This window comes from Acomys minous (genome assembly GCF_964271855.1).
Source record: "Acomys minous genome assembly, chromosome: 15".
NCBI classification, from domain to species: domain Eukaryota; kingdom Metazoa; phylum Chordata; class Mammalia; order Rodentia; family Muridae; genus Acomys; species Acomys minous.
In genome coordinates, this window is record NC_140497.1 from 69,089,209 (window position 1) to 69,116,918 (window position 27,710).

The following is a 27,710-nucleotide window of genomic DNA, read 5'->3' on the forward strand; positions in this document are numbered from 1 at the left end:
ACCCCGGCCCGCTACGTCATCAAAACCAACCAGCTGAGCACTCTACCTGCCTAACTTACAGCGACGGCGCTTCACAGAGCTGAGTTTCAAATTCCGTTGAAGGCAACAGCCACTGTGTATGCGATCATACCTGACTCTACTTACATAAATGACCTCCAGATTCCCCTGACGGTGCTACAGGGCAAGTGGCATGCTACGTCCTAAATTTGGGTCATCTTTAAATACTGTTAGTTTGTTAGTTCAAAATGACCAGAGAAAACCAGAAATGATTTTTTTTTAAATGCCAAACTTTCTCTTATAGGTAGTACATAAAAATAAGAAAGTATGTAAAGAGAGGGAAAACTGCCAGCAAAGTGATGGGACAGAAATGGCATGTAGCTGGGATAGGGGAAAACCCTTCTTACACTGAAAAATATGTTGTCGTTATAGAATGTCATTTGGGGACACTTCTGCTGTTAGAATAAAATTTCACTGATTTTATAGCCAATGAGAGACTGTATTAATCTAGAATCAGTTAAAAAGAACAAGACTGTGTAAACAGAAGTTCGGATTAAAACTCATCCATCATCAGGCATTTAACAGTTTACAGAATCTAGGGAAGGTTGATGAAGCAGATTTGGGGGCAGGGGCCACGCTGAATGATACTGTGGAATTAAGCCACTGTTTCTACAATCATGAGGCAAAAAAAAAAAAATTAGGAACCTGATAAAAGTGTTGGTCTCTGAGAATCAGGAAGTCACCACAATTACAAAACTGGCACCTCCCGGAAGCCTCCACAAACAGCAGCGACCAGGACTGTCGATCACTTCTGAGTTCAGAACACTTCACGCCTAGCCGATGCACACCAACACAACTGATGTACCCCGGCTACAGTGGTCAGCATCCATGAAGCTAGTGATCAGACACTGCGCCGTCCCATCACAGTACCAGGAGAAAGTCAGACGTTTATCCACCATTCCTGCCTTGTCTTTGGTAGGAAAAACCAAAGGCAGCATAAGAAATAATTGGGCTTCTCTTCTGCCTTTCCAAATCATATTGATTCTCCTCAACGCTACTTGGGGGAAAAAAAGTGGTTTTTTTCTTTTGTTTTTGTTTGTTGTTTGTTTGTTTGTTCTCCATAACCATTTCAGCTGCTACAGTAAAGAACAACGCACTAGGAAGCGTGAAACGGATGTGAACGATCATTCAACTGCTTCCTGCATCAGCACCAACAAAATGATCTTGAAAGAAAAAATACAGACTTGAATCTTGTATATATTGAGATTGTAATGGTTTTTGGTTTTTTGTTTGTTTGTTTGTTTTTTGTTTTTTGTTTTTTTTTTTTAAACAGGGTTTCTCTGTGTAGCCTTGGCTGTCCTGGACTCACTTTGTAGACCAGGCTGGCTCAAACTCACAATGATCCGCCTGCCTCTGCCTCCCGAATGCTGGGATTAAAGGCGTGCGCCACCACGCCCGGTGTAATGGTAATTTTTTAAATTTGACTAACGCAATAGTATTATTACCTATTCCCAAACTGTCTATTATTCTGAATTCCTAGTTTCTGTTCAAGTGAGCAGTAGCTTGTGATTGACCTGATTTGGGGAACTGGTGCGCTTTATCTGTTTGCCCTCTGTGTCAAACGTTTCACCAGCGTAACAGAATACATGAGAAAATGACCGAAGTGGAGGAGGGTTTATTTTGCCCATGGTTTCAGAAGTCTCAGTCCATTGTGACAGAAGGGATATGGCTCAGCAGAGCACACATACCACAGAAGCCAGGGAGCTGAGAGAGAGAGCGCCTGCGCTCACTAGCCCTCCTCTTCCTCTCATTCCACCTGGGTCCCTGGTGTGAGGGATGTTACCACCGACTTTCAGAGGGAGCCTTCCCTTGGCTGCCCTGGACTCGCTTTGTAGACCAGGCTGGCCTCGAACTCACAGCGATCCATCTGCCTCTGCTTCCCAAGTGCTGGGATTAAAGGCGTGCACCACCACACCTGGCTTCTCTTAGTTAATCTCTTCTGTAAATGTTCTCACAGACACATCCAAGACTGTTCAGTATTAATCCAGGTGCTCCGCAACCAGTTGCCAATCAAGATTCACAACCTCAGCTGGGTGTGACGGTGTACACCTTTGATTGCAGCAGAGGCCGGCAGACCTCTGTGAGTTCAAGGCCAGCCTGGCTTACATAGTGAGTGTCAAGCCAATCAAGCTGCATGATGAGACCCTGTCTTAAAAAGTGGGGAGGGGAGAGTCATAACCTCCCGAACTATTTCCAGAAATAGATATGACAGCAAATTACATTATAAAAATAGTATGAACCTATAACTAAGAAGAGCTCTCTCCAGCTGAGAGTAACTCTTCATACAATACTGAAAATGCTCAGGCATTTTCAAATTAAATTATTAAACAGTACTTTTAGTATAACTTCAGTAACAGTGATTCTTCACCTTTTTTATGACCCAAATGCTTCAGGAAAATATGTTCTGTGTAATTAAGGCTCATTGTGTCAATAATTACTGGGTAAAGGGGGAAGCAAGAAACCCTATATTGAGTGCCCCGGACTCTCTAAGAATCTATTACAATGATTTTCATTTTCTCTACTGAAAACACTTTTATCCTACCAAAATCAATAAAAACTGACTGGAAATTATAAGACTGTGACTGATAACTCATTCATGTATTCCACCTTGTGGCAAAAATTAAAGCTGTTTTGTAAATAGATGCATGCATACACCACACACATTTTTAAAATATTTATATAAAATATATTTGTATATTATGTATAAATGTGAAAACATTTATATTTAGATATTGTATATTATTTTATGTTATATATAATTTATATATATTTCTAGATATGTTTTTCAAGACAAGGTTTTAGACTGTCCTGGAATTCATTTATAGGCCAGGCTGGTCTGAACTCAGAAACTCACCTGCCTCTGCCTCTCAAGTACTGGCACTAAAGGCACGTAAGCATCATGCCTGGCAGCACAATTATACTCAATTCAAATGTCCTTTCAATCTATCGCAATGCACTCTCATGCACGTGATAATAGATCAATAAATATTAAAGGCCAGAAATCAGGATGTACCAGATGAGATGAGGACTGGACATTTTGAGTCAGACTTGCTGGTCTAATCGATACTAATAGGTAGATAGTAAAGTAATTCTTCCCAGGAACAGAAAGATTTTTCCCAGGCTCCTGACCGATGAGTAAGACTTCACCAAACAGATAGCAGATAGAAGAGCATGGGAGCCCACAGGACAGTGAGCTATGAGAAGAAAGACCAAAGGGCTGGAGACATCGAGGAAGAAGCAAATGACTAGGGCAGAAGAAACGAGTTTGTAAAGGAGCTTGGTTGGTTCAGCGCTACAGCCATAACTATTTAGTGATCAACAAACGATGGAAGAAGGAATCTCCAAACCAGCAAGGATCTATTAGGCTCCTTGAAAGCCAAAAGCATCTTAATCAGATTGTATTTCTTGTGATGAGGAAAGAAAAGTAGTACATTTGAACTATCTGTAATAGACAGGGCTGCAGTGGTGCCAGTGCAGGGAATGGCGCTGGGAATCCTGACAGGTCTAACTGCCTGATAATGTTTAAGACAGATTTTGAATTTCATAAGATTTGAGAGAAATGGTTGAAGGAGAAATAATTGAGTCTTGGTATATAAAGGATTAATTTTACTTACAAATCAATAGACCAAAAGAACTTACATTTATTTCATAAATGGTTAAAAAAAAAAGATAATTAAACAGATGCTTAGTTAGCAGAAATATTTCTGTTAGGCTCAGGAGGTTAAGAGGCATGCTGCCAAGGCGAAGGACTGGAGTTCGATACTTGAGCCCCACATGGCAGAAGGAGAGAACTAATTGCCACAAACTGTCCTCTAACCTGCAGACACGCACTGTGGCATGGGCACACTTGAGGCTGCCTGAACATTGGCTCACACACATGTGCACACCCTAAATAAATGGTCTTTTTTTTTAAATCAAACCATTCCTTTCTGTATTTTTGCGGAGGTCATCTCTCTGTTTCTTTTAAAACTCTCTGGCCACAGGTAGGTATGGTGACAAAATCCTTAATCCCAACACTTTGGAGACAGAAGCAATTGGACCTCTGTGAGTCTGACACCAGCCTGGTCTCCAGAGTAGAATTCCAGGCCAGCCATGGGTAAAAAAAATAAGACTCTGTTTTAAAACAGAAAACAAAACAAAACTCTATTGGATATATATCCGATAGAATAAAAAATATTCAATGAAATATTTTTATAAAGAGCACAGTTTGAGGCACATTTGTTAGACATAAAGACAGAGGGCAATAAACAAAAGTAAAAGCTGGAAAAGCCAAATGCACCTTTGGTGTGTCTCCTAACGCCTCTCACAATGCCTGCACCTGCTCCTTTCATCCTTGGGAGATGATAATCTGCTGTTTATTTTGCTTCCATAAATCTAAGCACATGAAGTGTATGCAGAGGTTGGCTTTTAAAGGCTGCTCTGTGCTTGATCATGTTTTAGTTTGCAAAAAGTAAAGTACGTGTGTGTGTGTGTGTGTGTGTGTGTGTGTGTGTGTGTGTGTGTTGCACTGCTGGTGGAGGAGGGTTGGTGGTTAAAAAGCAAGTTGAGACTTCCTCTTTAAACAGTTGCCTTTCCTCTCGCACAACGGAGATTTCCTTTTGTTAGCGTCTGGACAGAACTGAAAGCAAGCCAGGCGCCAACGCAAAGGGCATGATGGCTAAGAAGCCCCCAAAACCTGCCCCTCGCAGGATCTTCCAGGAAAGGATGAAGATCACTGCTCTGCCCCTGTACTTTGAAGGTGTTTTATTAGTCAAATGGTCTGATTCCCAGGTAAGTCTGTAGATGACCCTGAAAGTTTGAGCCTAACTTATCTCATGACAACATGATGCGATGATGCCTGCTTATTTCTATTTGGGTTATTCTCCCTTTGTTGATCCAGAAGAATGATTGAATAACTTAAATACAATGCACAGCATATATACATATATATGTAAGTGTTATAAGGTTTCTAATATTTAGCCGTGATATAAAAATCTAATGAAATTCCCAAAGGATTCTTTTAAGCATCTCACAAGGTTTTGGCTTGCACGGTAAGGTTGTTTTTTTTTTTTTTTTTTTTTTAATGTTTCTCCACAATTTCCTACTATGCTTCAGTGGTAAGAAATTGCATGAAGATAAGGTGATTTCATGACAAATTGCCTACCTGCTCCTACTCCCAGTTATACTGATGTTTATAATGATCAAATTGTAAGAGATGGTAAACTTTCATAAAATTGTGAAAAATATTTATTTAATATTGTTTCATTACACATTCTGAAAATACTGACCATCATACTGACTTTAAAAGAGAATATTTAAAATGTTATTGTAAATAATAAATACATTAAATTGTTTTCTAAAAAGTACATTTTACATATATTTAACATAAAATCCTAAACTACAGTTATAAAAATGTGTTGCCTTTAAAGTTATAATCGTGGACAATCTAAAATTAACTAGAGAAATAAATTATAGGTTACTAAATAATTAAAGAAGCCACACGTAGGTGAAATTTTATTAAATTTTCATATTTGGCTGAAGCTAGCAAAGTTTGAAGTGTTTTCAGAAATAACAGTAAGTGTTTAATGTTGATACGGCAAGGTTTCAGAGGAGTCATTAACATGCATGAAACAATTATGAATATGAAAATACTCCAATAGTGTATTCACACTCTCTATGTACATAGTAAAGTCATTTGCCATTTGAAAGTCAGGTTGTAATTCATGTTATGGCTGTTAAGCATTTGGTAGTAAATTTGCAAGCTATATTGGAGGTGTTGGTTGTCGTTGTTGTTGTTGTTGATGATGATGATGGTGATGATGATGATGATGATGACCCTACACAAGTCAGCTGCATGTTTTTTTTTCCCCTTCACCAGAAATGGGCTAGTAGGCAATTTAAATTTGGTCCTTCACTGACTGTCTTCCCAAAGTGTTTATAGTAACTGTGTCTGCTACCAACATCTTCCAGGTGTTTTAAAGAAGGCATATGTTGTTATGGTTAGTAAAACAAGCAAACAAAAACTACAATTTTAGAGTATCGGTAAACCATGTCTTCACTTGATGTTTTTTCCACATATAACTTTTACCTTATGAAAATTACTCCATCTGCCCTGAATTCAGTTTATTGAGCTGTTGGAGGGGGGAGGGGCAAGCGACTACTACTTGCCTCCAGCATAATATATTACTGTTTATGTTGTTTCTTCATTATGTCTAGGATAAGTATGCCCAGTGCTGAGTCAATTTATTTTCCAAGCAACATTTCTTGTACACTTTGCACACAACGAACATGACAAGAAGCTTGGCTTAGTAGTAGTTATGACATTTTATCTAACTCATAATCTAGTTTTTCTTAGAAAGCATGCTCCAAAACAAAATCAACTATACATTCAGCATTTCTTATGAGGGCTGTGCATATACCTAAATGGAAGAGTACTTCTCTAAGACACATCAGACTCTGGGTTCAAAGTAAGCATGAAAATATTTGTGAAACATACGCAAGAAAACCAATTTGCCTACCCGTTTAAGTTTACTGACAAGTTCCTTTCTCTTGTGTGTCAAGCAGAAGAGGAACCAGGGGACGACAGCAGCTTCAATGTATATGGTGGCTTCACAGATGAAAACGATAACTGCATAAAATGCCACCTTCACACTTTAGATTCATTTTCTTCAGAGTTGCTAACATTCTAAAGTCAGTTTGAGGTCTGTAAAATATCCTGCAACAGAGGTCTATAAGTAAAATTGCTCAAAGGAATGCCGTGGTGCTCAAAGACAAATACAGAAGCAATGAGAAAAATGCTAAGGGAAATAAATGGGACTTCCACACAACTGGCAGGAAATGCCAGGGAGCATTTAGAAGCAAACTGATCTTAAATTCTAACTACAAAGTCATATATGGCCACAAAGCAAAGGGATAAATAAGAAATCTTGCTTCAGTGCCTTTAGTCCAGTGATTTAATGCAAATTAAAAACCAAGAGACTATGTGTAAAACACACCTCATTCAGAGATATGGCTATCAAATATTTAAATATCTATACAAATAAAATACATGCCTAGATACTATTTGTTTAGTATTAGTCAAGTTATACTGGGATCCATGTGGTCTTGTTAGAAACCAATTCAGTATTCTGATTTTGATCTCTCTACATATCAAACAGAAGTGACCTCTGTCTTTGGGTTTGTGGCTGTGTCTGAAGTTCATGGGTCTTACTACCATGTCTAACTATTTTTCCTCCAAGAGCTTTTGAACTCATCAGTGCCTTCATATATGGGTCTTACTCTACTTAATAATTTCTCCTTAATTGTATCTATCAATCTATAGTGCTCACATTTTAACTTTTGTTTAAATGCCAGTAAATCATACCCAATTAATGTCAGTGTGTGTGTGTGTGTGTGTGTGTGTGTGTGTGTGTGTGTGTGTGTGGTCATCTCAGCATTTTTACTCAGGAGCACAGATACCTGCAAGTGCAGACGGAGGAATCTCAATAATTCTTGCCTTTTTAAAATAATGCTAGCGTTTCTTTTCTGATAGCAGATTAAACCAAGAAGGCCAGTAAAGAAAATGAACACAGTGATAGAAAACTTCCAATGTTTTCTCCAAGATTATCAGAGATTAGACTTGATTTTAGAAGTTCCATGTCAGTTAAACCTCACTAATGATTATGTCCCCTAAGAAACGCACCTGCACGTCAACTGCTCTCACAGCACTTGTCCCTCATCTCTGGCCCAGATCAAAAACACAGAAAGCCTTGACCTACTGCTTTCAGTGTGGATAGAGGCTTACGGATAGAGTGAGAAAGCCTTCCAAAAACGCCAGCTCCCAGACATAGCTGTGTGAGTTTGTGAATTCATTTAAGGTCATATCTGCAATTGTTCAGTCTTTTCAACAGTACATTCAGTACCATCAGTTTTCCAGAACTCCTGCCTGATCCAGGGGCCAGGACTATTAGCTATTAAGTGACGTCTGAAGTAAAATTTCTCACTAGTGTTTTTAAAACATCTCCCAATGTAGGAAAATAACTTATGGACCAGAGAGATGGCTCAGTGGAAAGGGACACTTGCCATAAAGACTACTGATCTGAGTTTGATCCCAGAACCCCATATGGTGGAAGAGAGAATGGTATCCATCCAGCAAGCTGTCCTCTGGCTCCAACATGAGCACCATGGTCTATGCATGCATGTGTGCACAAGCACACACATACACATGAGAGACAGACAGACAGACAGACAGACAAACACACACACACACAAGAAAGAAAGGGAACGATAGACACATACACACACACACACACACACACAGAGAGAGAGAGAGAGAGAGAGAGAGAGAGAGAGAGAGAGAGAGAGAGAAGGAATGAAGAAATGGTTTTGAAATAACTAGAAAGGAAACATTTAGAAGTGATTTAATGCAGGAAGAACAATGGATTTCATTATTCTGTTTTTTAAAATAGCTCATCCTTTTCCACAGTCCCATTGGAATATACTTATTTTTAGACATCTTTGGGCCTCATCACCATCTCTCTCAAAGGAGGAAAATAAATCACTACATAAAAAAAAAAAATTAAAGTTATGTGCCACCACAGCTGGTTACACACACACACACACACACACACACACACACACACACACACACACACACACCATGGAGAATGAAAAATGCAAAGCATCTGCCAGTACTGTGACTGTGGAAGTAATGCACTGTTCTATTGTTGTTCAGGTGGTGAGAACTCACTAACATTTGTATGTTCCAGCTCCTATGTTCTTATATGCATTGCTATCATACCAAATCTTCAACTACTCTATGAAGCAATAGCAACTGCCTGCATTCTCTTCTTCTGCTCCCTGTCTCCTACCAGTAAACTGCCACACAGTGTACACAACGATAGTTGTTATCTGGGGGGTTTTAAAAACATTCCAAAGCAACAGGTCATCACTAAACAAGCCACTGTGTGGGGAGCCAGACTGACCCAAGACTTTCTTCGAGGGCCACATTAAAGGACAAAAGAAACTTCTGTCCTGTGTCCTTGTCCAGGAGTGGACTTGGCAAGACCAATCTAGAGTTGGAGCCAGCGCCTCATAAGAGTCCACGTGTGGCTTCTGTGGGCTGACTCCCCGCACCCCTCAGCTTTGGTTATACGTCCTAAGCATCTGTGTCTGAGATATCCCAGGTTCTCTTTGCCAACATTGTCTGACTTAACTCTCTGCTGACCCTGGCTGTTTTCCCTCTGCGACTAGTATAAAGGATGCTATACTTCTTCTTCTTCTTCTTTTTTTTTTTTTAGTCTTAATTTTAAAATTTTTTGACATCCTATATTAATTTATTCTTGTTACATCTCAATGGTTATCCCATCCCTTCTATCCTCCCATTCTTCCCTCCCTCCCATTTTCCCCTTATTCCCCTCCCCTATGACTGTTCCTGAGGGGGATTACCTCCCCCTGTATATGCTCATAGGGTATCAAGTCTCTTCTTGGTAACCTGTTGTCCTTCCTCTGAGTGCCACCAGGTCTCCCCATAAATCTGCTTGGCACAAGTCATCAGGCTATGTAAGAACTCATGACCCCGGCTATTGCTTTTGTCTTCATTTGTCATCTTCTTTACTCCTCATCTCAGGTTCTGCTTAACACCTCACTATCCAGGACCCTTTTTTCAGGTCATCACTATATGAAAAATTGTTCCACGAGCAGCCATCCCTCTCTCTTGCCCCAATTTTAAATGCTTATGATATTCCACTGTGATTTTTCTTCTCCCAGGCTTTGAAGGCTGAGGAATTCTCTAACTAGGGACCCATTACTTACTTCTATGACTAATAAAGTCTACCAGTGTGTGAGTTTGATACTGGGCCTAAGCACGTGCCGCTTCACCCTACACTGAGCTACCTCTATTCACTGACTCAGCTTGAAAGGCCCAAGCTTAAACTTCTTAAAGGCCCTTTTCTACCTGGCAGGAAATGAGCAGAACACCCACTCTCTCCTAGCAGACAAGGCTGACTGGAGGACCGGAAGTGGTGAGCTAAACATCCTGTCTCCCAACCTCACCTGTTTTATACGCAGTCCTGCTCAGAGATCAGTCATTTCTGGCAGCATCCATTACTGGAGACTAAATGGGAAAGTGTAAGAAAGTGCCAGGAAACCAGCTGTTGTAGTGACAAAAACGATGGTGTCCCCAATGAACAGAAAGACAGACATTTCTGATGGGGTCACAGTTGAGATTTATTTCCTTGTCTTGTTAATCTATTTGACTCTAAGATGTGTCGTCCGTTGGCATACATGGGGCATTCAGAGTTAGGCATGTCTTTGATCAGTTTTGCAACTGCCCTTTACAAAGGCTCTTTTGACCGACTCCATAGCTGCATCCGTAGGCCTATTACATATTGTAGTCAGCTCTTGATTATGGGTTGGCTGGAGCAGAAAGGCCACCTACCAAGTTCCAGCTCTGTGTTTGGGGTAGATTACTTCAGCAATACTACCATTTTACTGAAACTTGACCATATGCACATACCGCTGAAGTATAAACTTTATTATAAAACCCAACTAGCTTTCACAAGAGGGAAAAAAGGTTAAAGGGAAAAAAGTGAACCTTCCAGTATCCGTTCCAGAGGATAGGTCCCTAGGTGTCTCTGGCCTGCGCGCTGGTCCGGCCTGTTCACTGATCCTCCTTCGATCCATGTGTGCTCAAGCCGGGTCTCTCTGCTGCCCCTCTCTCCTCTTGCCGCTTGCCTGTAAGGGCGGTCTCCTTCTCCCAATAGTCCAGGTGGAGTCTCCAAGTCTGCTTCCTGAATTCCAGGCCCAAGATGGCTCCACCCAGTCTATCTCAGGGTGTACCTGTGGTGTGTCCAAGGGTAAAGTCCGCCAAGATTGCTTTCACCTATGACAAAGCTTACAGTCCTTCCCACACAAGAATGCTTATACAGTGGGCTCCACTCTTCCTGCTAGAAAAAATGTTTTAAGTGGTTTGTTCTTAAGATTTAATTTTACATGAGGCATGGTGATGCACGCCTGTAATCCCAGCACTGTAGGAGGCCAAGGCAGGCAGATTGATGTGAATTTGAGGCCAGCCTGGTTTACAAAATGAGTTCAAGATAGCCAAGGCTACACAGAGAAACACTGTCTCGGGGGAAAAAAAAGAAAAGAAAAGAAAAATCTGTGTTTTCTGTGTGTGGGTGTCTGACATGGGTGCTAGGTGCTGAATCATCTGAAAGATCAGGAATAATTCTTTCTTTCTCTTCTCCTTTCTTCCTTTCTGTTTTGCTTTTTCAAGACAGGGTTTCTCTGTGTAGCCTTGGCCGTCCTAGAATTTGTTCTGTGGAAAAGCTTGGCCTTGAATTCAGAGATCCACTGGCCTTTGCCTCCACAATACTGGAAGTAAAGGTGTGCTTCACCATGCCAGCCATCACCACCAACTGGCCAGTAAGCAACCATAATCACTGTTCACCTCTCCAACCCATTTGTGGTAATGTTTATGAAAGTATGTGAATGAAGCCTGGACAGGGTGTAGTGCTGCAAGCTTTTAATCCCAGCACTAAGGATGCAGAGTTCAAAGCTACCCTGTAGCTTGCTTTACAGAGTGAGCTCCGGCAGAGCCAGAGCTGCATAGTAAGACTGTGACCACCTGACACACACACACACACACACACACACACACACACACACACACACACAAAAGAAAAGAAAGAATGAACAAAAGAATGGAAAGAAAAGTAAATGAAACTTAAGACAACTAAAATGAGAGTCTGACTAGGCTATTTTTAAAAATTATTATGGAACATTATTTGTAAAAACTCATGGTAATTTGAATCTACTAATAATTAAATATTTACCCAATGAATAAATCTCAGTCTTCAAACTTCAGCTTCAATGTATTAATTTTTTTATCATCAACTTTTATATCCCTTTAGTCTATGGCACCAATAAATACTATTTCACGAATCTAAACTAAAAGTCATGTCCTCTTTTAACTACTTTACCTCTACATATTTGCTCAGTCCTTTTATCTACCCTAAAGAGCAGATCTATCCATGCCGTATATGACATTTTAAATGGCCCCATCATTCACTAAAATTAAATAGTTTTAAGTAAATGAGAAGAGTTTCAAAAATTATCTAGTTAAGCACAAGTCAAACATTACACTAAAATAAGTTAGAAAGGGATTTAATAAAAACTTAACTGCAGGCCTAAAGAAATGGCTCAGTGGTTTCAAGCACTGGCTGCTTTTCCAGAGGGCCTGGTCCCATTACCAGCACTCCTATGTTGGCTCACAACTGTAACACCAGTTCCAGGGGATTCCGTGGTCTCATCTGTCCTTCAGGAACACTAGGCACACATGTGGTGTTGGCAAATAAATCCAGTGCAGAAAAAATCCTCATACATATAAAATAAAGTTAATTTTCTATTTTTCTTTAAAAAAAAAAAGAATTAACTACAAAGTAAAACCATTAAAATATGGGTGAACCTGGTTTACCATATAATGAGAACATGCATGGCAGTTTAAAAGAATTTATGGTGAAATTCAGTGAATATTCTGGTGTGGTGGTCCACATCTGTAATTCCAGCATGTGGGATGGGAGGAAGAGGCAGGCAGATCTCTGTGGGTTCAAGGACAACATGACCCACACAGGAAGTTCCAGGCCAACCAGAGATATTTGGTAAAATCTTGTCTCCAAATTAAAACAAAACAAAAAAAAAAAAAAAAAGAAAGAAAGAAAGAAAGAAAGAAAGAAGGAAGAAAAGGGGTGTGTGTGTGTGTGTGTGTGTGTGTGTGTTTCTAAAAATGGCTCAGTGGTTAAGAGCACTTCCTGCTCTTCCACAGGACATCCAGTCAGTTTACAGCTTCCTGTAACTCCTGTTCCCAGCTACTCAGTTCTTCTAGTCTCCTTGGTTACTGCACACAGATGATGCTTTAAGGAACACACACATACACACATAAAATAAATAATTTTTAAAATTAGGCAAAAAGTGAAGGATAAATAATAACTTTATATGACACAATTACAAACCAGAAAAAAATTGAATATGAACTCATGAAATGGTGTTTCTGATTTCTTTCCCACAGGAGTACAAACACTACTGGACAGAGTTGAGAGGAACCACGCTTTTCTTTTACACCGACAAAAAAAGTACAACTGTAAGTAGTCTGACTTTTCAATAGACCATTTGCACACAATTTATTATTCTTTTCTTTTTCTTTCTTTCCTTCTTCTTCTTTTTTTTTTTCTTTTTTTCTTTTTTTCTTCAAGACAAGTCTCTGTAGTCCTGGCTGTCCTGGAACTCACACTACATACCAGGCTGGCCTCGAACTCACAGAAATCTGCCTGCCTCTGCCTCAAGAGTGTTAAGATTAAAGGTGTGCACCACCTTTGCTTGGCATTTATCCATTTTTTTCTCTCATCCCAAAATGAAGACGTTAAATAAATGTAAATCAGCCAGGTGTGGTGGTGCACGCCTTTAATCCCAGCACTTGGGCGGCAGAGGCAGGCTGATCATTTTGAGTTCAATGCCAGCCTGGTCTACAAAGAGAGTTCAGGACAACAAGACTACATAGAGAGACCTTGAATCTAAAAACCAAACCAAACCAAACCAAAGAAACAAGAGCACCCAAAAAACAACAACAAAAACAAATGTAAATCAGTTGTGATAGAATCAGGGGTGACAATTCTCTGGACAACTCAGAAGATAGTATCTCATATTTTTAACTGTTTGTCTTGATGTTCTTGGCCTAGATAATAAAGCCTTAGTTTAAAACTAGAAATTTTAGATATTTCAGTATAAACTGCTTAATGCAAAATGGTAGCTTTCATTTCTTACAGTTATGGATGATATTATGTTATGGAATGCAATTGTAATCTGAAAGGAACAAGATGTTTCCCACAGCACTGTAACATACGATCTCACAATTTAATTTTCCTATACAAAAACATACCCTCTAAAAACAGACTTCTAAGAGCTATAGTATATGAATAATGATGAAGTGACTATTTAGTTAGTTCTTTTAAAACTATGCTTTTTAAGAGTGTACTGCAACTTCCCAGTGATGTCAAGAAAGCAAAGGCCCTGGCCTAAACCTTGTGTAATTCACAGTAGCCAAGCTCACTTGTAACACCTAAGAGCTTGCTGATTGGGAGCCTAACCTGCCCAGAAAGAGTGCCTAGTTTCTTTAATGCTGGCCCGGCTGTCGTTAACTGGGATCTTGAAATAATTGCCTAACCCCGCTGTGACTCAAAGCATAAAAAGGGGACATGGGAGAAAACAGATGATGTCTCAAATTGGGCAACTTGAATAATATTTAATAAAATCCTCATAAGTATTCAAAGCAGTGGGCAGAATATAGAGAAGTCACAAATTTAACACTGAGGCTAAAAATAGTGCCATATTTCCATATGAGGCAAGAGAGGAAAGAGTAGGAGAGCTCGTACTTAAGAGGAACTTGACATTTGGTGGAAGAAGAGACTACTCAGGGTACTGAATAAGATCCCCACTCCAGCCTCCTGCTGAAGGTCTCCAGTGGTCCAACTCAACAGGAAGTCAAAGAGTGAGGCAAACTGATACCATATACATCCCTCTCCTGGTGCAGTGTTGTGTGGTCAAAGAATACAATTGATTCTGCAGGAACAAATAACTGAGAGATGCACGCGAAATCTCCAACACTCCCAGTTTTCAAATCTCTCTATTTAAGATAAAATCCATAGCCTATCTCATAAGGCTATAACAATAAGCAAATGAGATAGGACATGAAAGGGTTTCGGCCAGTAGACTGCACACAGCCCTTACATTGTTTACAAGCATTTATATATATTAACTGGCTAAATCTCACACAAACTCTGTAAATTTGCATTCTGGTTTTCACTGTAATGGTTGGTTGTTGATCAAGGCCTTCTATGTAGGTTATCATCCTAGTTCAAAATTTTCCTGCCTCAGTCAGTCTCCTCAGTGCTGAGATTGCAAGCATGAACACCACTGGGCACAATGTGATGGCTAATTTCTGGATTATGCTGAAATCAGAAATGGCAGGTCTGTGAAAAGAGGTCTCTCAGTCATGACATTAAAAAGCCCTAGGTCAGCCTCAGGAGGCTCTGAGCCATTGGACACTAAGTTGTGTTTTAAATTTAAATTACGGTGCATAAGAGATCTATAAAACAAAAATGCTTCTAATTTGTAAGCTCCACTGGCCCAACAGCAGGTAACTTCCTAGCATGCTGAGGGCTGTTGTTCGTGAAAGATAACAAGTCATGTGTCTTCACTTCTGTAAACAAGCTTGATTGCCCCAACTGCACAGGATGTACTTGATCACATGTAGGCAAGAGTTATGTCAGGATGTATGCTTGCCTCTGGCTAGACAAAGGGATTATATGCATACCTTGTGAGTTTTGCCTTTATATACCCAACTGATGTAATTATGCACCATACTCTGGAAACCCTGGGATGGACCTAGCCAGTATCCATTGTCCTGGCCAGCATTTCATAGTGCTTGCTACGAATTTGGCTCAAAAATTGTGGCAGTGGTCTTATATCAGTGGGACTGATAACTACTTAATCCTATTATTAGAAATGAAAACTGCCAGTTTGAGGATTAAGAAATTAAGCCAGGCAGTGGGGGCACACTTTTTTTAATCCCAGCACTGGAGAGGCAGAGGCAGGTGGATCGCTGTGAGTTCGAGGCCAGCCTGGTCTACAAAGCAAGTCTAGGACAGTCAAGGCTACACAGAGAAATCCTGTCTTAATAAAAAAGAAAGAAAAGTAAAGAAAAAAAGAAAGAAAGAAAGAAAGAAAGAAAGAAAGAAAGAAAGAAAGAAAGTGCTACCTGGCAGGGTCGACACCATCATCATGAAGGACAAGCTTTCTTCATTATATTCTAGATGTGATAACCCTTAGGATTTCCCTAAATGTGCCAAATGTGGGGAACGGACTGCATAATTTGTGTTAGTGGAGGGCTGAGTTCCCCTTTACAAAACACACACACACACACACACACACACACACACACACACACACACATACAGACACACACACACACACACAAAACTGTCCAAGGTTATATACCAGTAAAAGTGGGTGTAACCTAGGTGCGGTTTGTGAGCCAATCATTTGAGGCGATGTGCCACAAAGAGGTCACAACAAAAGGCTGTAGAGTTGTCCACCTATCAGTTTTGTTAAAAGAGGATGAAAAAAAAAAAACATTGGGGAAGTTTTCTGGGTGATAGTCTCAGGAGAAACACTGGGATGGAGCTGCTGAGAACTTGAGGTTTTTGTATGGTCTACAGCAGGGAACAATTTAAAGCCACCTTTACATATCTAAAAGGCTAAGAGGAAGTCAAGCGGAAAGGTCACTGAATTTGTTTAATGTTTTTCCAGAGAAAAGAGTTCGGGATCAATGAATAGGAAGTGTTTGGAGAGAACCCGTGCCTCAATACAAGGAGCACTTAGTAGGGCTGCTTCAGCAGTGTGAGTTCAGTGTTATTACAGACGCCCAGCTGTATGCTTGCGGACATCACGGAGGGCAGATTCAAACAGCTGGGTTAGCCGATGATGACCTTTAAGGCTCTTTACAGCCTACAATTAAAAACAGGAGATACGACTTTCATTTCTGTAGTTGATGTGCCAGCACTGTTTGTTACAGCAAAACTCTTTGTGCCTAGGTCTAGACATACCTAGAGTTCTTATTATAAGAGAAGGGCTGCGTCTGGGACAAGCAACAAACCAACAAATTATACACTCATTTGTACATGCTCTGCCAACTTCCATAGTGGCAGCGCCCCTACTACGACCGAGTCAACTATCAGTGTGTCTGTATTGAGCACGGAGTGAGATGTATAGCAGCTCTGTTGAGTAATATGTATGCCACTCAGAAAAACTATGTAAATAATGTTGATGACATAGACAGTAAAATATTCAATGTAATGAGAAAATAGTGAAATTTGACTTTTGACTATATTATAAACTTTATTTTAATATAACATTTCACTTACTTGTTTGTTCATATAGTTAAATTTTTAATATTAGCTATGTTAAACGATAGCAAAATTCTCAAGTACTTAATATGGCCTTTGCAGATTTGTTTGGGCCATATATAGCACACACCACAAAATACATTTTTACGTACTCTCTTGTATTATGGAAACCAGGTAATTCCCCAGGAAGTCATTTAGTGATATTTTCCTTTATCTTTACAGTATGTCGGCAAGTTAGACATAATAGACCTCGTGTGCCTTACCGACCAAAATTCAACAGAAAAGAACTGTGCAAAATTCACTCTTGTTTTGCCTAAAGAGGAAGTACAACTAAAGGTGAGTGAGGAGAGAAAACGCTTTGTAGAGAATCAAGCTTATATTTACCTTTTAACATCCAGTGTCTGGAATGAACAGGAATTACAAGAGGGGCCAAGACTTAACACTTCACTAATATTTTCTGCCCTTTGTCTAGAACTACAGTGTTCTGAGTTACATTTTAGAAGAACGTTTTCACTTGTTTCCTATATAAACACAATGAAACTTTAGACGGCTATCCTCTGACAAAGACAAAGATCCCACCTGGTGTTTTTCAAGGTTGTCCTTGAATTAGCAGAGTGAGCTAAGAAAACCTACCCAACAAAGACAGTCAGAAACACAGAGAGCAACTCGGAATTGGTACGGATAGTCCTGGAGAAGTTGTTGGTTGACTTTGAGAGCCGTCGCGTTTAGAGTGAATCTGCACTAAGCAAGCTCCCTTGAAATCTCTTGGATACAGAAGTGAAGAGTAGCGGGCACAGGGGTCATATGCCGAGGTAGAACTTTGCTACTTAACGCCATTAGCTGTGTGTATCACAGGCAAAATGACTCAACCTCTTTGTTCATCCGTTTCTTGAATTAGAAGTAAGTCTTTGCTCAAATGTAAGCTGCTCTCTGTGGCCCGCCTGGAACACTTTATCAGAATTGTGACCGATATCAGGGTCCACCCACCCTGACATTGCAGTCTGAATGAGAATGACCCCATGGCTCTCATTTGAATGCCTGGTCCTCAGTTGATGGAGGATTAGAAGGATGAGGAGCTGTGGCCTTGTTGGAGGAAGTGTGTCGCTGACGATGGGTTTTGAAGTCTCAAAAGCCCACACAGCAAGGCCAGGCCCAGCGTCTTTCTCTCTTCGTCTGACTTGCCTGAGGAACAGGGTGTAAAGCTCTCAGTTACCGCTCCAGTGCCACACCTGCCTGCTTCCTGCCGTGATGTCCACGGACTCACCCTCTAAACCTGGAGGGGACTCTCCAGTTAAATGCTTTCTTTTATTAGAGTTGTCTTGTTCATCGCGTCTCTTCATAGTAATAGAACAGTGACTAAGACACCTGCCCTTTCATCACGTTATCAGTTTGCTTTACTCTCTTCTACATTCTATTTTCCTATTTGTTTCTTTCCAACAAAATCGACTGTACCAGTACATTGACTATTTATGCTTCCCTGCTTGTTCAAACTCCATGAGAACAAGGATTTTTGTTTTGTTCCCAACATCTATACTTAACAATACACAATATATATCTTTTAATTGAACTGACACATAAAATGATATTTAAAAAGACCTCTTGCTGAGTTACCTTGAAGGTAGTCAAAGGACAAAATTACAACTTCATATAAAGATCTTAATTCATTTTAATAAAGAACCAGGTGTGTTTCATTCTATAGAATTAGATATTCCAGTCAGCTGAAAAGGAGAAATTGATTTCACAGACAAGGAAAGCTAAAACACACTTAAAACTAGTCATAAAGTTAGGTGCTCATTTCAAAAGTTTCCAAGGTAGGCAGAAATAGGAAAACAAATGATAGAAAAATAAGTACTTGGTTGTTATTAGATTACCTCAAGTTTTTTTTTTTTAAACAAAGGGAACAAACTGAAATTAGTCTGCATGGGAAATGTGGCTGTTATGTCTCTCCACTGATTTCTCAAGAAGGCAAGATAACACTTAGTTTTGAGGTAGTGATGCAGAACATCAGCACAGGTGGCTTCATTTGTATTTCTAGTGAGGACCATGCAAGACCTCAGTGCAGAAACCTAGCAAACAATGACCACCTAATTACTTCTTTGGCACGATTAAGCAGGTAATACCTGTAGAGTGCTTAACACAGTAGCTCAAAAAAAATTGGCTGATGTTGTTACTATCAGCAGTCAAAGTAGTCTCAGTTGAGGTTAAGAGTTGGAATTTTTTTTACATTGTTTTTGCCAAATTTCAAGCAAGCCAATGGAGAGAGTAATCATTAAGTAGCATATTGTAGAAATTAATTCACTATTGTTTCATTTTTTTCAGTTAAGCATACATTTGTACAATTGTACTTGTTTAGCAGGCAAATAATCTGAAGGTTATATATTGTATATGTGGGCATGTGGTCTTTGTGTGTGTGTGTGTGTGTGTGATAATGCATGTGTTGCACAGCGAGTGTGTGGAGGTTAAAGGACAATCTTGAGTCCTCATCTTGTACCTTGTTTGTGACAGGGTCACTTTGTCACTTGATTCTGAGAATGCTAAGGTAGCTGGAAATGGCGTCTAGAGAGTCTCCTGTCTCTCCCTCCTGTCTTGCTACAGGCACACTGGGACTATGTGTCTCACTGTGCCTGACTTTCTGTGACTTCTGGGGGCTTGACACTTGTGTGACAAGTGTTTTACTTACTGAGCAACTTCACCGCCTGTCATCCATATTTCTGCTTACCTATAAAACAAAATGGGACTGAAATATTTCATAATTGTATGTTAATTCTAAGCAAAAAAGAAAATGAATTATTTCTCATTACAGCTTATTTAATGCAATTAGAGTTTTTCAAATGATACTATTTAACCCAAAATTCCTGAACAGAAGAATATGCATTTTTGCCAGTCTTGCTAGTTATTTTTTTTTGTGCTTGTATATGTGTGTCATATATGTACATGTATGTGTATGTATTTGGATGTGCATGGGCATACATGTGTGCATGTCCATGGGTGCACTTGCATGTGTGTGCTCATGTGTGAGGTGGCCAGAAGTTGACAGCAGGTTTTTTCTAGAGGCAACACCAATCACAGGAATCCATGGCAACACCAATCACAGGAATCCATGGCGTCACAGTCTGGCCAGGGTAGCTAGCCAACATGGTCTAGAGAACCTCTGCCTTCTTCTCCCAGGTAAAGGGATTACAGCTGAGCTGCCATATATGTGCACTTGGCATTTTACTAGGTTCTAGAGGTCCAAACTCTGCCCTTCACATGCCTGTGGAGCAATTGGGAAAATGCTTTACCCAAAGAGCCATAATCTTGCTAGTTTTTTTGACAGCACACCTATTTTGTCAGAAAATAACAATGTGAAATTCTTATCTAAAGTTAGCATGGATCAGTCATTAATTATGCATTTTCTACTTTATCTTTGTTTTCATCTTTAGACAGAAAACACAGAAAGTGGGGAAGAATGGAGGGGCTTCATTCTTACAGTCACAGAGGTAAGAAGGCCGTCTGTTTTCTTTGTTGAGCAAGGTCTCAATAGTCCATGGTGGCCTCACACTTAACACAGTTAAGGGAGCCATCCTGTCTCAACCTCCCAAGAGATGAGATTACCACTATGAGTCACCGTGCACAGCAGAAGATCCTTAGTGTCTGTTGGGTCATGTATTTGTGAAATAGTCACTAACACCTACTACAACTTCATAAATTAAAGTGGTCAGGGTTATAGGAATTAGAAAAGGCAGAAAGAAATCCATGCTTTTGTTTCTACAAGTCACACATACATATGACTAAACTTGGGTATGAACACAATCCAATACGACATATTTGGGTGCCTCAATCAAAAACACACATCAAGAAAAGGGAGCAACAACAAAACCACTAACGTAAGACTTTCAGACCTTAGTTTCTACTAAAGCACAAGAGCACAGGCTGCAGCTGACAGAGTGGAGGCCTCCTCAACTCAGAGCCTGATTTTGAGTCTTAACTTCACAACTGACTAGCTATAGAGTTCTGGGATTTAATCTTTCTGATCATATTTTCTGTTGTTGTTGTTTTTGTTACTGTTGTTGTTATAAAATGCAAATAACACCTGTTTTGTAGGAGTGTTGTATCTTTGCTAACATTTATAGAGTGATTGAGATACACATACAACTGACACTTCATGAGAAGTAGCTAAAGAGAAATATGCAAATAAAATAAGGGGCGATTGTTTTATTAGTTCCTCCTCGTTGCTTTATTTATTTTGCTATGGTTATTTGTTAGAATCATGGTATGTGATTTGGTTGTGTAACCCTACCAGTAAATTGTCTAAGCTGCATGTGTACAGATACACGTGAATACCAACAACAATATGAATTAATGAAATGGTAACAAATCATTGGACTGAAGAGAAGCCTTTACTGGGCAAACTCCTTGCTGTGTAACCATTAACCATAAGGACCTAAGTTGGGGTTCATAGCACCCACATAAAAGCCAACATCTGTAACTCCAGTGCTGCAGAAGAAAATGCTGGTGTATCTCTGGAGTTTGCTGGCCAGCCAATCTAATCAAACTATCTCCAAAAAAATAATATGGAGTACAATAGAGGAAGACATCTGATGTTGACCTCTGGCCTCCTCACAAGCCATTATGAGCAAACTCATGAATACCCATACATACCCCCTCCACACATACAGAGAGAGAGAGAGAGAGACAGAGAGAGAGAGAGAGAGAGAGAGAGAGACAGACAGACAGACAGACAGACAGACAGACAGACAGACAAACAGATATGAACTGAATTGAAAGTGAAGTCTTATACTCTGATGGGTTCTTTGTATATCACCTGATGAGCGTGCATTCTCCTTTGGTAGTCAAATTATAAGTCAGACATAGTTGACCACAAATACTGACTAGCTACTAACATACCAATTTAAAAAAAAAACATGGTTTCATACTTCCACAGAATGCATAGGCTGTTCCTAACTACATCTGAGATGTGAATACAATTCACAAGACTGGATACATGGACAACTGAATTCAAAACACATTTCTAGAGAAGGTAAAACAAAACTAACATGCAGAGAAGTGTCAAAGTGTTAAAATATGAATGGATGCTACAAACAGAGAACAGTGCAAACCTACTGACCCTACGTCCATCCCAAACCCATGTTGTCATAACAATGTGGAGCCTTTCCAAGTCTACTTGTGTGAAAATGAGGTATCTCCTGGAGCTCCTAGACTTCTTGGGCATGGAAAAGCTATGTGAGTGCAGAATAAGAAATGAAAGCCTGGCTGGGTGGTGGTGGTAAATACCTTTAATTCCAATACTTAGGAGGCAGAGGCAGGAGGATGTCTGTGAGTTTGAGGCCAGCCTGGTCTACACAGCAAGTTCCAGGACAGGACAGCCGGAGCTAAAACAGAGAAACCTTCTCTCAAAAAATTTGAAAGCAAAACAAAACAAAAAGAGGAAGAGGAAGACTCCTAAGAAGAAGGCTAGGTTTTAGTTGATATAGAGTTTTAGTTAATATAGGGTCCTGGTTAATATAGGGGCACTTCTGTAATGCCCACGTTAGACTGGAATCTATGGTTCTACGCCTTCATCTCTGACAAGCAACTACAACTCCCTAGGGCCAATAGGCCCCTCTTTACTAAAGCCAGTATGTTGTTTAGCTGTGGTTTTAGTCGGCCAACTCTTTTTACTGGTTTCAGCTGTCAGTTCCTCATCATGTATCCCTTCTACCTGGACAAGTGATTAGACTGCACGAAGTCTTAGAGAGAGAAAAGAAAAGAAGGATTGAGACAGAACAGCTGCCGATTCTGCCTTCAGAGAAAGAGAAGGAGCCAGTACAAGACTACGAGGATGTACTGAACCCTATGCCAGTGTAAGTGCACAATCAACTCATTCATTCATTCATTCATTCGTTCGTTCGTTCAATTAAGACTAATTGCTCACTGTCAGGTCGCTCCACCCAGTCGAACTGCTAACGCCAGGGATGCCAAATATCTTGGAGGTAAATGGTATGACTCCGAGCACCTGCCACATTTCCTCTCCTATGTCATGATCAACATCATGCACATTTAAACTACCTCTTGCCACAGAGGAAATCCCCTTCTACCCACACATCTAGACTAAACGGATATCTTTCCGGAGCTCAAACCTAAATTAAAGTTGTTGTGAAGAAGGAAGGAAATGACACAGATGTCTGCGACTCTATAGTTGGATTATTTATCATCACTTATAGCAAATATTTTAAAATTCTAGAATGTTGTATTCACTCGATTGATCAATGATCATGGAACTTGCCCTCTGAGGAAAGCCTTGTATAAAGTGATAAAAAAAAAAAAAGTAATGGCACAGAATCTGAATTCTGCAGTATCCTGCATGTGTCTTCTTCTTCTTCTTCTTCTTCTTCTTCTTCTTCTTCTTCTTCTTCTTCTTCTTCTCCTCCTCCTCCTCCTCCTCCTCCTCCTCCTCCTCCTCCTCCTTCTTCTTCTTCTTCTCTTTTTTTTTTCTTTTTGGTTTTTCAAGACCAAGTTTCTCTGTGTAGCCTTAGCTGTCCTGGACTCACTTTGTAGACCAGGCTGGCCTCGAACTCACAGCTATCCACCTGCCTCTGCCTCCCAGCACTGGGATTAAAGGTGTGTACCACCACCGCCCGGCCTACATGTGTCTTCTTTATTGCTGAAAATATTATGGGTCCTTTCCTTTGCAAATCGTGGTGCTCCTGTCATCAAAACCAGTCCTGGTTTCATCTCTGACATTAGGTTCTGATGCACAGCGCACCTGTACTCAATGAAGTCACTGGCACCTGCTAATCAATGCTGCTAGCTCATACTAGACAAGCGATCAATTCATAAAATAAAAATCACATGGACTATTTCTTTCCCCCAATATGTTTATTACAGATAAAAATGTAATAAGAAGTAATATGTTTATTACAGATAAAAAGAGAAGATTAAAACTAATTCTTGTCACAACACTAAAAGATATTTGCCAATAACATTTTGGATATATCGCATACTCCATCAAATGTTCCCATGACTATTATAGCTCACTGCATATAACATGTGTTATAAATCAGGAAGTGTGTAATTTCTTAATTTTGTGTCTAAAAATGCTATTGATGTCATTTATTTTATTTTTTAACATATGTTTATTTTATTTTATTTTTAAATATATTTTATTAATTTAATTGTTATCCCATCCCTTGTATCCTCCCATTCCTCCCTCCCTCCCATTTTTCCCTTATTCCCCTCCCCTATGACTGTGACTGAGAGGGATTACCTCCCCCGTATATGCTCAAAGGATATCAAGTCTCTTCTTGGTAGCTTGCTATCCTTCCTCTGAGCGCCACCAGGTCTCCCCATCCAGGGGACGTGGTCAAATATGGGGCAACTGGTGCCATTTTAACACAAATTATAAACCAGGCGTGGCGGGCATGCCTTTAATTCCAGCATTCGGGAGGCAGAGGCAGGCACAGGTAGGTCTCTGACTAAGCCAACCTGGTCTACAGACTTCCAGGACAGCTGGGCCTATATGGCTATACAGAGAAACTCTCTCAAAATACCAAACAAACAAAACACCGCAAGCAACAAATTGCACCAAATTGAGTCAATTCAGACACAGTCTTAATGCCAGTTGTTTAAAACAGAGCCGCACTCAGCTGTGTTGGCTTATAGCTTTAATCCCTTCACAGGGAGGAGGAGGCAGGTGGATCTCTGAGTTTAAGGCCAGCATCATTGTCTCTATGGTGAGTTCCAGGCCAGCCAGACCTACATAGCAAGGCCCAATTTCAAAGCAAATAAACAGATAAACAACAAAAAGAGAGCCCAAAAGAAAGCCCTGGGACATTTTGGAGTCCTGCAAGGAAACCAACAAATGAATCTAAGACCCACCTGTGAACTGAGACTGGGGATACGCTATTAGTTGACATTTCTCAGTGGTAATCCTGATTATACATGGAGTAGTGGACTGCTCTTCAAGTTCTCTTTGTTTAAAAGAAAAACATTGTAGCTCTCAGGGTACTTTGGTAGCATTGTTTTCCAGTAATGATCTTCATCAGTAAAAAAAAAAAAAAAAAAAAAAATCTGTTTTCTTTTTTCATCTCACATTTGTAGATGTTTCTATGCAGTTTCCCGGAAAGAAGCGACTGAGATGCTGGAGAAGAGCCCTTCTTCGGGAAATATGATCCTGAGGCCTGGCAGTGACAGTAAAAACTACTCCATCACAATTCGGCAGGAACAAGAGTATGTTCTCCTAACCTCGCTATCATGTTGTGAGGAACATGGCCTTCCAGTCAGTACCTGCTATGCAGGGCTACAAATATAAACACATGTATGGGACGTAGCACAACATAAGCAAAGCTCTCTCCTTAGTGGTGACAAAGAGAACAGGTCTGTGACTGCTGACACTATGCAGTGTTCATGAAGGGACTCAGTTGCCTGACATTTAAACAGAGACACAAAGGAAGTGAGCCATTAACCCAAGCCAGTACCTGGGGAAGAGTATTTCAGAGAGCAGGTATGCATGCCCGAATGCAGAACACCTCTCTTGTTCAGGAGACAGAAAGAGGCCATTGCATCTGCGTACGCTACCTACAAAAAGGCCCACTGAGGAGCATGTTCCTTTAATAGAGCCAGTACCTACCCAAATACAAGTGTCAGGGCAGAAGAGCTAGCTCAGTCACTCGCTCACTTTGCAGCTGTGAGGACCTGAGTTCAATCTCTGGAACTGAAAGTCCACACAGAAATATTCACACAGCATTGGGAGCACCAGCATCTAACTTACCACCTAACGTTCTTGTCACCCGTTCATGGCTACTGTATGAAGATAAGTGTGTATTCATATTAACTGGCAAGCAAATGAGGAAGGGAGGAAGGAAGGAAGGGAGGAAGGAAGGAAGGAAGGAAGGAAGGAAGGAAGGGAGATAAGGAGGGAGGAAGAGGATGATACTTGTTTGTAGCCTGCAGTAGGAGGCGGGGACAGACAGGTCCTTGGGGCTTGCTGGCCAGCCTAGCCCACTTGGCAACTTGCAGGCCAGTTAACAACCCTGTCTGAAAAAGAAGCTTGGGGCTACATCCAAGGTTGGTTTCTGGAGTCCACAAGGAAGTGCACACAGCTGCATGTGCAGCCCCACGCAGGTACACACACAAAATAATTTTCGATGTAATGAGAGTTGCTGGACCTTTTAAGGCCACTCCAGCTTTCAGACTCTGTACAAACTGTGCTGCCTTAGGTAACACTGTTACAACTGACAATACAATTCAAAACATACAAGCTTTCATACTACATATCAATGTTCAATACATGACTGTTTTATGTAAAGCATAAATAGAGCTTTGAGTTTTTTGAGTTAACTATTCTTTGTTGGGATCGTATTCTATTTACTTACTATAATTCATCTACTAATAAACATACCAGCTTTGTCATAAGCATCTGTCATTCTAAGTGGATCAAATATAATAATATCAATAGTGCATAAACAAAGTAAAAAGTAAATAATAGCTTAGGGAAAAAAATTAAAATCATGGCATTATGGCTCAATTACTCTCATGACCCATGGCAGTTAATATGAATAGACACTTGTCTTCGTACAGCAGCCATGAGCAGGTGGCCAGACTGCTAGGTGGTAAATTAGATCCTGGTGCTCCCAACTCTCTGTGTGTATTTTTATATTTTCCCACAGTAACTAATTGTCAACCTTCTTGTGGAGTCCTGGTGTTTTCTGTTTATGATATCCTAGCATTGTTTTTTAACCTGGCAGACTATGCTATAATGACATCTGCTTTTACAAGCTAAACATTAGCAGCACATTTTCAACGCTATTAGAATATAATAAGATGTTGTAGTTCTTTTTTTTTTTGGATTTTTGAGACAAGGTCTCTCTGTGTTGGCCTTGGCTGTCCTGGACTCACTTTGTAGACCCGGCTGGCCTCGAACTCACAGCAATCCGCCTGCCTCTGCCTCCCGAGTGCTGGGATTACAGACATGCGCCACCACGCCCGGCTAGATTTTTTTAAAATTACAATTTTTGATTAATAACTTAATTGGTGATCTTGCAACACATCCCAAAGAAGTACAGGTTATAGCTGCTGACGATTATGTTTTGTGGAAGGCACAGGTCTTTCTTCCTTCCTTTTGAGATTATAGTCTAAACACAACATTCTCCCTTCCCTCTAAGCCCTCCCACATGCCTCTCCCCATTAGCTTTCAAATTCAAGGCCTCTGTGTTTTTTTTTAACTAATTGTTATTTCATGCATATATATTCTTAACTATATATTCAAACACACATATAGATGTGTGTATATCTATATACATATATATTCCTAAATATATGCTGCCCAGGCTGTATGATGTTACTAATGTGTATGTTTTCAAGGCTGACCTTTTGGCACTGGATAACCAAATGGTGTGGTCTTCCCTTGAGAAGACCACCTCTTCCACCCCCAGGTTTCCTCGGTTGCCTATAATTCTCTGTCGACTTGAAGCCTCATGGCTTCATCCCCATATACTTTGAAATGTCCATCGGCGCCGTGCTTATTCAGCTCATGTCTGGGCAGTCCTGAACCCTGACAACGTACTAGCTCCCTGAATAGGAGCTAGAAAGCATGAATTCACCCCTCCCTCCCCCCCCACACACACTGCTCCGGCCTCAGGGTTTAATATCTTCTACTTAATATGTCATTTGATTTTTAGAGATAGCAATCCTAGAGAATATTAAGATTGTGCCTTGCTAGCAGAGTAGAGTTTAATGTAAAGTTTTTGGCAGGAATCT

The 27,710-nt window shown here is 40.3% G+C and overlaps 1 protein-coding gene across 1 annotated transcript in view; it reads left to right on the top strand.

Annotated features, from left to right (window-relative positions):
* Positions 1–4,633: 4,633 nt before the first annotated feature.
* STAP1 (signal transducing adaptor family member 1) overlaps positions 4,634–27,710 on the top strand; it is a 41,943-nt gene continuing 18,866 nt past the window's right edge. The window contains exons 1-6 of the mRNA XM_084760541.1: positions 4,634–4,827; positions 13,082–13,153; positions 17,196–17,309; positions 20,396–20,452; positions 22,644–22,816; positions 25,053–25,181. Coding sequence (XP_084616667.1) covers positions 4,708–4,827; positions 13,082–13,153; positions 17,196–17,309; positions 20,396–20,452; positions 22,644–22,816; positions 25,053–25,181 — 665 coding nt within the window. The 5' untranslated portion in view covers positions 4,634–4,707. The remainder of the gene's footprint in view (positions 4,828–13,081; positions 13,154–17,195; positions 17,310–20,395; positions 20,453–22,643; positions 22,817–25,052; positions 25,182–27,710) is intronic.